Source organism: Anastrepha obliqua, chromosome 2 (assembly GCF_027943255.1).
Source record: "Anastrepha obliqua isolate idAnaObli1 chromosome 2, idAnaObli1_1.0, whole genome shotgun sequence".
Lineage (NCBI taxonomy): Eukaryota > Metazoa > Arthropoda > Insecta > Diptera > Tephritidae > Anastrepha > Anastrepha obliqua.
In genome coordinates, this window is record NC_072893.1 from 120224768 (window position 1) to 120238699 (window position 13932).

Sequence of the window (13932 nt, forward strand, 5' to 3'; positions counted from 1 at the left end):
GGTCAACTGAATTAGCATCTTCATCAGCATCTTCCTGCCTGTTGTTAAAGGGGAATTACATAACGTATTTCTTAAGAAAGTGCAGAAGAGATGGAGGACCATTTTTTCGTCTGCTACTTCGAAAACTCTTTCGCCCCAGTACAATAGAAGCAGGACTCAGAAAGATCTGGGAACTCCATGCTATTTTCTAACTCGTAGCTATGTTTATCGGACATTGAAGGATCGGCACTTACGCAGAAAAGCTGGGTTTACCATTTAACCCCTCTTACAGAAGCTGTGGGGACATTTCAGAGAAAGAGACTATTGAGCACTTTCTCTGTAAGTGTCCGGGCTTGGCAGCTCGACGATTAAGATCACTGGATGCTCGTTTCTTCGACAGCCTGGGGCAGTGTGCCAACCTAAATACCATCAATCTTCTCCATTATATCAACAGCTAAGACTGGCTGTAGATATCTGCCTGTTGGCGGTCTCATAATGGTATCAAAACGGCGCTTTAGTGCTACTTGAAGAGTACCAGACTGGCACTTCAACTATTTCACCTACCTACCTACCAGAATTGATGTCGTTATCGTGCGAACTACGGTCATTCGGAAAAAAAAATTTAGTATTTTTTTCGCACCTTTAAAGTAAAGAACAAGGGTCAAAAACGGATTTTCATCTATGAACATCTGCCATTTTGTCAACTTTTTTTAAGATCGTAATTCACACGGCACACACACAGGCGACCGCCGTAGCCGAATGGGTTGATGGGTGATTACCATTCGGAATTCACAGGGAGAACGTTGGTTCGAATCTCGGTGAAACCAAAATTAATAAAAACATTTTTCTAATAGTGGTCGCCCCTCGGCAGGCAATGGCAAACCTCCGAGTGTGTATCTACCATGAAAAAGCTCCTGCCATGAAAAAGCTCCTCAAAAATATCTGCCGTTCGGAGTCGGCTTGAAACTGTAGGACCCTCCATTTGTGGAACAACATCAAGACGCACACCACAAATAGGAGGAGGAGCTCGGCCAAACACCCAAAAAGGGTGTACGCGCCAATTATATATATATATATAATTCATACGGCAACGACACTCATACGGAATTTTTTTGTCTTTTTGATTTCAGACATCTGTGAGTCCCGAAATCCGTGTCGGCAGTGATATAACTTTTTTTGGGAAACCATTCTTTGAAGGCTGACAACTTTTTGAACGAACCTCATATGGACAAAAAAAATTTTTATTTTTTAACAGTGGATCAAAAACTAAAATAATCAAAACAAAATTAAAAATCTTTTTTCTTTTCCGTTTTACATGCTAATAAAAAAAACCTAGAAAATACCATTTCAGCTGAGGCGGGGGCCTTAAATCGTTTTCTTTTATAATTTTCCTGAAAAAATAAATCTGAAGAAAGTTAACTTTGCATTCGCCAGAGTGGCCTAACCCCTTAAGATATGCAAAGCAGACAAAAAAGTGTTTATTTTTTCATTTGTATTTTAGTAGTGGTTTATTTGGTAATCATTTTAAAATTATGAAATTACAAAAACAACGCATTCTATACGGCTTATTTAAGGAGTAGTATTTATTATATAATAATTTTTGTTTTTCTTTTAATTATTCAATATAATTTAATATCATTTCATTATTTCATATTATTTATATTAGAATATTATCAGAGAGATATTAATAATTATCATAAAATATTTTTCGACTCATTTGCTTGTGCATAGAATAAATTACAACTAGTCACTTAATTAAAATTCAATACTTAGCCAGCACGAAACATACCATTTTTCATTCAAATTAAATATGAAAATCGTTACTTATGCACTTAACGAAATACCTAAATCAAATTTAATTATCTTAAATTAGAATATTATTCAATAAATACTAACTAATTTTAATTTAATCAACGAGTTAAACTGCGCTATCGAGGCACACATCATTAACAACAATAAACACACAAATTCAACTAAGCAGAATACAATTGGCCCACCTCGCGAGAGCCCACCACAGCACTGCCCCACCCACACTCACTTCACCACTAACGATGCTGCGGTCGGTCGATAACGTCGACTGCCATTCAACGATTGCGATGCTTGCGTACTCGTAAAGAGACTCGCATTGGCGCTCGTATTGCGCGCATGTGCACGATATTTGTAGCCGGTTATCAGTTCGCGCACCGTTTTCCGATACTTGTCCGATAGCACACAATAGAGGAAGAAGTTTGCGGCTGCATTGATGGCAGCAAGAAAATTGAAAATATTACCAATTATTGCTTGCACATTGTGATCGATATCGACATTCTCCGAAACGATTAAATATATAGCCCAAGGCAGTTGGCACACGATAAAGAGCAAAACCACGGCAATCAGTGTGACGGTGATGCGATTCTCCTGTGAAACGGATGAGCTATGCGACTTGCGTGGCTGTAGGGGTGACAGAAATAATATGGCGATAGGAAATTAAAATATTTTTAGCAAAACAACAACAACAACGATAACACTCACCCCTTTGCCGCTCATGCGGGAGCGTCGTATACTATTCGCATTTGTCATCTCGCCGCGCAAACTCTTCGAGCGACGCACCAACATTATCAGGAAGCAATTGAAGGTGGCCAGCAGGCATAGTGGCATCAAAACGAAAACGAAAAGTGTGAAAAAGTACCAGAGGCGTGTGTATAGCGCATTCTCACCCAGGCTTGATAGACAATTCTTGTAGTAGGTGACCTAAATGACGACAGAATGTTTGCATTAAATTTAAATTTTTGAAATTCACTTTATCCTGAAATTCACGTTGGTCTCTAGCTATGGTACTCACTTCTTCGCAATAATCCGTTATGTTGAAGAAGACAGCTTCAGCCTCTTGAGGTTCGAAGTTCTGCTGCGACTCACCCGCTTTAGTCGGATCAGCAGGTAGTTGCTCCCGCTTAAGCTCTCCGTGCATGCCATCCACTATTTGCTCATTTCCGCCAACGTTACCTAAAAGCGGCGTACCTAAGCTCACCAAAAACTCAGAGTCGAGCAAGTGATCGGAGCGTTTATCCAAGGATAGGTAGCTTGCGACAATGCTAGGAATGTTTCTACTGGCTGTCGCTAAAAAAGCGGCCTTCGAAGCTGCACCGTCGGAAACTGGTAAGAAGAAAGGCAAAAAATTATTATAAATATTTGTTAAGAGAGCATTTGAGAAAATAGAGGACTTATTGGGAAAAAGGCTAAAAAATTAGGTGTCGGGCTAAAAAATTTAGGTTTATCAATCCATGGAGTAAAAGACTGTTATGATAAGCCCATAGCTTCTGCTCTAACCATGTGTTTCTCGCAATATCTTTGTCACAGAATCGGCACCGATCGAGGGATACGAGAGTTGCTACTTAAGATTGTTGATAGGCAAATAAAACTAACTACTCATATTCGAAAATAGTTTTATTGTTTTTCAATTGTTGGCCTTGAAAATCATCTATGCATCTTTTCATGACTATCAATAAATTTTCCAATCACTTTTTCCATTCCAGCTGAGGTAGATTAGGTTTTGTGACTGCTCATGGGAGAGATCACTGGGACGTGCCTTGAGATAGATACCATTGCAGTGGAACAAAAGGCGGAAAGAATACAAAAGGAGGAAATAAGTTGGAGACGTGGAAATTCAGGGTTATGAAAAACAGAAGACCGAACGCTGGCTAATCACACAAAGAAGTGAGCGCTAAGATGCTAAAATCTTAGAACTGGGAGAGCAAGGTGGCTGAGAGGAAGGTCCTTCCCTCGAGGGCTGTGATTTTGTTAACCTTTGGAACTCAGTCAAGCCTCGTTAATCTAAAACAAAATAATTATTGGTGCGTACACTTCTATTACGTGTTTGGTCGAGCTTCTACTCCTATTCGTGGCGTGAGTCTTGTTGTTTTTCCACAAAATGGAGAAACCTACTGTTTTAAGCCGATTCCCAACGGCAAGTGGATTTTTATGAGGGGGTTTGCCATTGCCTACCGAGGAGCGACCGCTATTAGAAAAAAACTGTTTCTATTATTTGATTTTCAAGCACAGAGACTCAAACCTACACATTCCCGCATGATAGTCACGCACCAACCCATTCGGCTCCGGTGGCCGGCCGTAGTTAATCTACACATAGCCAAAAGAATCACGCCACCTTGCAATTTATTATACTTTCATGCCCTCGCTGAGCTGTCGCGAAACCTGCCCTTCCAGATGCTAAGCACAGTTAGTCAAAGTGATCCCATAACTCCCATTTCCCAGGAAAACCTAGCTCACGAGTCTCCTGTCTAACTGCCTCAACAGCTCAGCAGTTTGCGGGAAGCCCTGTAGCCAAGTAAGCAAATAAGTCTGATTTCAAATAATTCAGATGCTGTTTAAAATCATGCCTGGTATCCCTCAACCAATTTCTAGCGCGAGCCTAAGTCTCCGTTGCCACCCAGCTGTTGGAGTAAATGATTACTTGCCAGATAGTTGTTGCACAAATGATGTAACTCGTATTTCAAACTTAAAATTAAACGTGCGGAGTACAATTCCCCTTAAAGCTGACAAATTCTACAATAACATTGCCAGATATAACATATTCACACTGGTTTTTCCATATCCCAATATATTTTTATTCACCCTTGTAACACACTTTTCCCCAAACCGTGGTATAAGAAACCCCTTTTATCTCCGTTCAAGTTTTCAGCGTTATAGTTTATTTAAACCTCGTTTTGTTGCAGAGTTAAAATCATCCTTCTTTGTAAGGCTTAGTAAGACGAGTGTTTCACTTCTGCATTGCCCCAATTTACTACCCAATCGCTTTTGGGCATTCAAGCGCGAAAACCTGATTTAAGCCCTCGATGACACCACTCCAAAAACAACTACTACACAAAAGCATTTATGCATCATACCTTGGTAGCACTTCACCTCTCACCCCACTCACCCAATCTTTAGCATTCCAGTCGAAGTGCCCATATTACTCACCTTTCACTTGCGCGTCACTTGGTCTGACTGCTGCTATTGCCATTGGCAAAGGTGTAACAAGAGAAATCGATGGTGTGAGCGAAGTTGACGGCAATATCGATGGGGCCGCTGCTTGCTTCAGGTCTACTGTACGTTTCAATCGACGCAATATTACATCCGGCTTTAGCTGCCACGCATTGCTTCCATCTTCTCCGTTACCGTCTCCTTCTTCTCGATTGTTCCCACTAGTGCTGCTACCGCTATCCAAATTGTCCCTTTTATTCACTACTGCCCCAGTTGTAGCAACTATACCCTGCGCCTGCCAATGGCTATGCTCGGTGCGCTCATCCGCAATAGCCTGACCACTGCCTTCGAAATCGATGTATGGCGTCGTTGGTGCCGGCAATGCTACATTATGTTGCAATGGTAAATGTTGTTCGTCGTCTTGTTGGTTCCTTGATCGATGTTGTACTTGTCGTTGTTGTTGTGGCTGCTGGCGTGCGCTTTCGTTGTAATTCAGTTGTAGCAATGCCAATCGCTCTGGCGCATTCGCTGGGGTTATATTGCATACGCTGCCATGGATATCAATTGATTTCTTAGTGATGCGATACTGATGTTCGAATGCTGTCGAAATAGTGGAGAACAGGCAGAAGAGGACGACTCCTTGTTTTTGGTAGTTGAGCATGTGTTGTTATTGTTGTTGTTGTTGCACGAACAAATGAATGCATAAGGTCGGTCATAGCATGAAGCGCATGATGGAGCAGAGAAAACATGAAAGTATGTGTGAAAAATATGCATGGAAATTTTCTACAATAAGGAGGTAGAATATCAACAACAACAACTACAACCACGGCACGAGCAACTACACATAACAGATTGTCCCTAAAGTACGTAAGTTGCTCGACCGAGTACTCAGCCGAGTATTTTCAGTTGTTGGTCTTTCACACAATTTCACAGCTGGCATTCGGCCACATGCAAACGCACATAACTACTTGTAAAAAGCCTGCATAGTGATGAGTGAAGCATTTAATAATCACCGATAAGTTAAATAATCGATTTATATACTCTAAAATTGATGAAGACGATATTTTTATTTTTTCTGGCACACAAATTTTATCTAATATTACCAAAAATATATAGATTTCTCAATTTATTTTTATTAGTACAAAAGCTTATGGGCCAACTGCGTAGTAATCGATATTTTTATAAATATTGAAAAATATTTTTAAACAAATCGATAAGTTTATTTTAAGTCAGTAGTTCTAATAATTTAAATAAATCTAAATTGTGGGATTTTAATGCTGCTTAAGCCTTAACAAATAAGTCGAATAAATAAATAAACGCCCGATTTATCTTTATTATCGATAAATATGTTACGAAAACATCGATTTTTGTCAATCAAATCTTTACGAAAAGTTAAAATAAAAAATTAAAATATCGATTTTTCGATATATATAGTTTCATTTATGTGAGAAAAACTTCTCAACAATCACTTAAGAACTGAAGAAATTTCAATACCAATTAAGTTAAATTAATAAAAAATTAAATAAAAAATAAATAAATCGAATAATTAAATAGCAAAATGTTGGTCGTCGATATTATTTGTTATCGAAAGAAAGAAATGTATCGAAAGTTATCGATTTATTTTTGCAAAATATAAGAAAAAACGTATTAAATATCAATCTCCCGGTATCGCATTTTTAGTGTAAAAAATTATCAGGCATAGTTATCGATTTGATAAAATCGATAATAAATCTGTTATCGATTAGCTTGTGATGAAAATTAAATCCAAATTGAATTGAAATTAAGCTGCTCAGTATTCATTCGAATACATTGAAAATAAAAAAAAATTATCAATAAAAGTTCATGATACACTTTCATGAAAATAGACGTCGATTTTGATCTAAGAAAGTTCACTGATATCTGAACTTTGAATAACAAATTAAACTGTTTAGATTTTAATTTAGACATTGAAAATGAAAAAATTATCGATAAAAATGTATCAAGCATCACTGAAAATATATCAAGACGTCGATTTTGATCTAAGAAAGTTTACTGATAGTTGAACTTTAAAAATTCAGACCAAAACTTGCATTTAAAAAATATCGAATTTAATTTCCATTAATTCCACACATTAATCAATTAATCAAAACTGGTTATAATAATAAGGAAGCACATTTTGTTTCAAAAGTTGGTACAAATGCAAATTTAATTACTGCAAATAATCGATAAATTGTATACTATCGTATTACAATAAATAAGAAACTAAATCGAACAGCTAATTTAAAAAATGTTGGTCAACTATTAACTTGTCGACAATATTTTTCATCAAATTAACGAAATTCATATATTTATCGAAATTTATCGATACATCAAGAAAAAATAAAAGGAACAAACGTATTAAATATCAATTTATGGACATCGCCTTTTTTATTGCAAAGACTTAACAGTCATAGTTATCGATTTAAAAAAATATATTATCGATCAATTTGCGATGAAAATTAAAACTATACCGATTTTGATCTAAAAAAGTTGACTGATAGCTGAACTTTGAATTGTCAGGCGAACAAATAAATTTAAAAAATATCGAATTTAAAGTCCAATTACTCAACGCATTAATCAATGTATCGAAACTAGACATAATAACAAAAGTTGGTAGAAAAGCAAATTCAATTACTACAAATAATCGATATATTGTATACTAGCCTAATGCAGTAAATAAATAACAAATCCGAACAATTTATAGAAAAAAAATTTAGTATCAACTCTTCGACATTATTTTTTTTATAAATTATTAAAATTCATTAATTTATCGAAAACAATTCAATTTCAAATCAATTCCAGACAACATATAAGAAAGGGGTGTATAAAATATTAATTTATCGACATCGCTTTTTTAGTGCAAAGGCTCATCAGTCGCAGTTATCGATTTAAAAAATCTTCAAGCGTTCAATTAGTGGCGAAAATTAAAACCAAATGGAATTATCGAAATTGATCGATTTATTCAGGCACCATATAGTAAGAGGTGTATAAAATATTAATTTATCGACATTGCTATTTTAGTGCAAAGGCTTATCAGTCATAGTTATCGATTTAAAAAATCTTCTATCGTTCAATTAGTGGTGAAAATTAACAACAAACGGAATTATCGACATTTTTTCGATTTATCCAAGTACCATATAAGAGGGAGGTGTATAAAATATTAATTTATCGACATCGCTGTTTTAGTGCATCGCTTTATGAGTCACAGTTATCGATTTAAGAGATCTTCTATCGTTGAATTAGCTGAATTAGCAAATTAAGCTGTTAAGATTGGAAAAAAATCGATCCTTCTCGATCGACAGAGACACTCGTTCTCTGCATTTTTTCTTACTAAGTGCACTGCGACAAGATGGCCTAATTTTTTCCTCTAAATTATTTAAGATCATAAAAACAGCTGTAGCCAAGGACCTCGACTAGAGAGTGTAAATATTTTGTTGATCCTCTACATAAATCATGAATAAACCTAGTCTCTTCCGAGATATACAGAATTTGGTGATTGAGTTTTTATCGATAATAATCGACTAATTTGGTTTTGACTTCGGTCACAGAATATTATAGTTTATTTATTTCAAACTTCACTAATGTATAACTTTGTTGATAATTAATTATCGATTTATTAATCGGAATAAAATGTATCTATCTATCGACTTACCTTAAAACTTATCGATTGACATGTGTATACCACAAACAGTTTCCATCATAACACTCATCACTATTAAAGACACATCACTAGCGCACTAACCAACACGCTCAACCAACCTGGCACATTGACGCAATCCACACTCACACTCACCTGTAATGACTTTCTTCGCCAACGATTCCGTACAGAATGTCTGTCGTTTAAGCGGGTAGCGTATCGCTATAAATCGTTCGATCGTAAAACACACGGCAATGTAAATGGAAATATATGCTACAATAACACCAACAACAACAGCACGCAGAGTAGCATTGACAAAAGCAATGGCAGTTGATGTGCCATTGGGACGAGAAAAAAAAGAAAGAAGGGGAGAAGAGAAAAGAACATATTAAGATATTAAGGTAGTGAAAGTACGTGAGTAAATTGTATTAAAGAAAGAAAAAAAGAAAGAAATAAAACAACAACAACAACAACAAACACAAATTGTGAATTGTAGGCATATGAGTAACTCAAATTGGTTTCGCCACCTCAATAAATTCAGGCTTAATTCTGATTGAAGCACAAATTTGTGCGCCTAGATGAAAATGGGGATGGTAGCGCTTCTTTAAGTGCGCCAATTAAATTGGCAAATTTTCAACTGCAGAGGACTTACAAGTGCTATTCTTTATATCCTTAATCACGCTTGCGAGTGCTTTTTCTGCTCATTTCTTTGGCTTAATTCACAAAAAGCGATAAGGATAAACTAATTGATTTTCATGTCCAGCGTCTACTTGGTTTTTTTTCTGTACATTCTATTTATAGGGAAAACTAGTTAATGAAGTAAAGTTAATTGCGAAGTAAATACTAAAATATATGCAAATAGCAAATGCTAAAAAATGCTAACAAAAGCATACAATTTGTAAGCGAACCTCTTAACGGAAAGATACGACAATTCTAGTAAACATCTACTGCTGCCAAGCAACCTTTGTAAGCAAAAATCTGAGTCTCTTTGAAGAAACTCTGTTACGAAGACAGAATTGAAATTTCTAAAATATAACAGAGTTTTTAACTATAGTTAAATTCCTAGGGAAATAAGTTAATGCGGCACTACGTTGGCTGATTATCGTTAAAAGTCGAACATAAATTCCCCCGGGTAAGCTGAGTGGTGCAGCTACAAAAAAACTCAATGTTGTATAGAAGTCGTTTTCCGACAACGAAGGAGTGACCTGACCGGCTCTGCTTTTTCAGCCTCATTAGGTCATAGCAGTTTCGCTGCAGAGCAAACCGCTAAAATATATCTTTGAATAAGCGGAAATTGAGTATCCTTATAACGCCTTTATGATTGTCTTTTGCAGGCCTTTCAAATTTTTCAGAAGGACGGAAAATTAATTAGCCATAAATCACAGTGGAGACCGCCACGTCAAATGTTCCTTTGTATAGCTCAAAAGACTTAAAAATCCATACCAATTTCGTATTTTCACCAACCAAATGCAGCAAATTTTAGCAGCTCTTACAATTCACAATTTTTTCAATTAATTTTAATCCATTATTGCAAAATCTAATTTCTAGATTTCATACACGTGCTCACCATCGCACTTACCACAAGCATCACAAAGCCAAACCACGTAGCCATAGCACTTCCAAAAGATCTCCACATGACGCTGCACGTAATCATAGTGTTTGAGCGATAGCAACAATGCCATGGTGAGGTAAATAATGTCGGTGATGGCGAGGGCGGTGAGGTAAATATTTGTTGTGCAACGCATGCGCTTTCTAAACAGTTGGGAAAAGAAATAAAGAATATTGATAAAAAGTGGGAATTGAAAAAATTAACAATACAATTAATTAAATCTTAAAGGGATTTATGGCAATTTTTATGGAAAAAGGAATAAAAAAATATTAAAAAATGGGAATAGAAACAAAAAATTAAGAAATGGGAGTAGACAAAATTAAAAAAATTTATAATTTAAAGACATTTCTACCATTTTTTATGGAAAAATGAATACAAAAATTATTAAAAAAAAGTAGTAATAAATAGGAGTAGAAAAAGAATTAGTAAGAAATGGGGGTAGAAAAAATTAATAAGCTGTATCATTTAAAGACACTTTTGGCAGTTTTTATGAAAAAATAAATAAAAAATTATTAAATTATAAATGGGGACAGAAAAAAATTATTTTATTAAAATAAAAATATAAGAAATTATTTAAAAAAAATTAGTAAGAAATGTGAGTAGAAAAAAAATTAGTAAGAAATGGAAGTAGAAAAAATTAATAAAATATATAATTTAATTTAATAAAGACGCTTTTGTCAATTTTAATGTAAAAATAAATAAAAAGTTATCAAAGAATGGGGATAGAAAAAAATTTGTAAGAAAAGGGTGTAGAAAAAATTTATGAAATAGTATATTTCATTTAGTAAACTTCTGGCAATTTTTATGACTTTTTCCTGAACAATGAAAGTTAAATGTTATAGATGATTGATTGCATTGTATGAAATTTTTTATAAAATTTCTCTTTTTGCGTATGTATTAAATTTTATTGCGGCCGCCGTAACCGAATGGGTTGGTGCGTGATCACCATTCGGAATTCACTGAGAGGTCGTTGGTTCGAATCTCGGTGAAAGCAAAATTAATTAAATTCTGCCATGAAAAAGCTCCTCATAAAAATATCTGCCCTTCGGAGTCGGCTTGAAACTGTAGGTCCCTCCATTTATGGAACAACATCAAGACGCACACCACAAATAGGAGGAGGAGCTCGGCCAAACACTTAACAGAAGTGTACGCGCCAATTATTTATTTTATTTATTAAATTTTGTTTGAATATGTAAGATATATTAGATACTTAACCTGAAATAAAATCAAACTTCATATAGTTTTTGTTGTGCTTTTATAGGGAATCCGGAATATTATTTTTGAATGACAACTATCTCTGTGAAATTGAGAGCATTTTTAGACATTTGTTTTATGCTGATTATCATTTAAGTATTTACTGATATTTATTTTTATTTATTTTATATATAATTTTTATTATAAAGGTAATTTTTATTTCATTTTTTTTTTTTTGTTTTTACTTTATTTGTACTGTGAACGTTTAGAATTGTTCGCAGGTGTACTATGCGGGAAAATAAAGCGATCGTTTCGAATGAATAAAGTCACTTGTAATTTGCTTGAATTTATTTAATAGAGAATAAACATGAAGTAGAAATACTGTCAAGTTGACAGCTGAGAAATAGTGATGGCAACCCAGACATTTAGTTACATTTATTTAAGGGTTAATTTCAAAGATTATTAATCAGGCGCGAGCATGTACAATAAATAAATATTCTTCAAATATGTTACAGCTCGCAGTATTGGCGATGGAGGCCCTTAGTTGAACATAATTTCATTTGAGGGAAATCCCTAAATTTAAGTCTTATTAGGTTGAATTGGGTTGGATGAGCTGCTATTAAAAACGATTGAAAGGAGCAACAAAGGCGCGCTGTGATGATGAGGCATGATTTCTCTAGCCATAATCCTAAAATGCTCTTACTTTTCATTTGAAAGCCTCACACATCAAAAAAACTTAATAACTCAAATAATGCTTTAGGCACTAATCAAAAAAGTGGAAAAGTGGAAAATTTAAAAAAAACTTTAAGCCAACAATTTTTAAATTTCACTAGTTTGAATGTATTTATATCCTTTTTCCACAATTTATATCATTTCATACTTCATTTACTTTTTGTAAATTTTATTTTATCTCATTTCATTTTAGTTATATATATATATATATATATATGTATATATTATATTATTTTATTTTATTGCTTTCCTTTTAATCTGATTTAACTTTTCCTTTTTTGGATTCTTTTGAATTATTTTACTTTATTTAATTTTTCTGATATTTTTTATTTTTCTATTTTAATTTTTATTATTTTACATAAATATTTTTAATTTGTTGTTATTCATTTCAGCGAGTTCTTATTTTATTTTTAAATATCCGTTGTACTTATTTAATTTAATTTTAAACTACTTCATTCTTATTAATTTTTTTTTAATTTATTTTTATTTTTTGGAGCGTTTTTTATTTTTTTCTTCAAATTATTTTTATATCAATTTTTCATTATTTTCCTTTGTTTTTTTTTTTTTCTTTTAGCTTATTTCCTTTTTTATTTATTCATGTCAATGACTTATTTTATTTTTAATTATTTATTGTACGCACTTTATATTATTTTATATTTAATTGTGAAGTATTTTATTTTAATTTATTAATTTATATTTATTTAGTTATTCCTATTACCCCTTATTATTATAGATTTTATTAGTTATTGTGTTTACGTCATATTATAGTACATTATTGTATTAAAGATTTTATTTTTTAATTTATTTTTATATTTTTTATTATTACTGTTTTCATAGTCAATTTTATTAACATTTTTTTTATTGTTTCTTTATATTGTTTTATTTTATTTGATTTTATCTCTTCTAATCTTATTTCATTATTTCTTATTTCTGAATTTGGTATCCCTACAAAACTAATACGGCTTTGCAAGACGTTGCACAACACCAGCAGCGCCGTCAGAATCAGGAAGGACCTCTCCGAGTCGTTTGATACCAAATGAGGTTTCAGACAGGGCGACTCGCAGTCGTTTGACTGCTTTGACCTGATTTTGGAGAGCATCGTACGAGCCGCAGAACTTAATCGCTCAGGCCCAATATTTTTGATTCATATTTGTTTTCCGCGGGAGGACTACGAATCAAGTCAGAAACCATTGATAAATACTCAGGTTCGAGAACAGATATTACATGATTATACTTCGAATTGTCGCGAGTAATGCTACCGTTAATGAATTGTGCTTCCATTTGTATAAAAAATAAATCCGGTTCTTTCTTAACGAATGTCGGTGCTTTTATTGTAATCCGACTGATTTCTGGTAAAGGCATAGAATTAACAGTACTCACGTATGATGTATTGCTTGACTGTGAAGTCCCGCTCGATTCGCTATCTCCAGGCATGTTGAATGCACGAAGTAGGCTTTCCAAAATTTTATCACGATTCGACTTCTAGACGAAAGATCCCTCAAACAATTTCTGCTACGATCGCTCATGCAAGTCCTCTTGAAAAAATACGACGAGCAAACCCTCGCAAATATCAGCGCGTTGAAACCACGTGGCGGCAATAAGGTCTTCTTTTCCTTAATTGCGTTTATGGATAGCGTGTTAAATTTCGTCCAAAAAAATTGCGAGTGAATTCCGTTGATTATTTAAAAAAATTATTTTTAAACGTCGGGGTCACCAATATGGAGTTTTTATTATATCCAATTAAATACACAACTAAATGGAACTTAAATAAGTTGAATCAAATTATGGTGTGGTCTCGTCGCCGGTT

The 13932-nt window shown here is 34.2% G+C and overlaps 1 protein-coding gene across 1 annotated transcript in view; it reads right to left on the reverse strand.

The window, feature by feature from the left end:
• Window positions 1-1670: 1670 nt before the first annotated feature.
• LOC129237956 (uncharacterized) overlaps window positions 1671-13932 on the reverse strand; it is a 110626-nt gene continuing 98364 nt past the window's right edge. Inside the window, exons 3-8 of the mRNA XM_054872956.1 lie at window positions 10170-10342; window positions 8747-8863; window positions 4933-5574; window positions 2801-3111; window positions 2491-2709; window positions 1671-2409 (exon numbers count right to left, since the gene is read on the reverse strand). Coding sequence (XP_054728931.1) covers window positions 2014-2409; window positions 2491-2709; window positions 2801-3111; window positions 4933-5574; window positions 8747-8863; window positions 10170-10342 — 1858 coding nt within the window. The 3' untranslated portion in view covers window positions 1671-2013. The remainder of the gene's footprint in view (window positions 2410-2490; window positions 2710-2800; window positions 3112-4932; window positions 5575-8746; window positions 8864-10169; window positions 10343-13932) is intronic.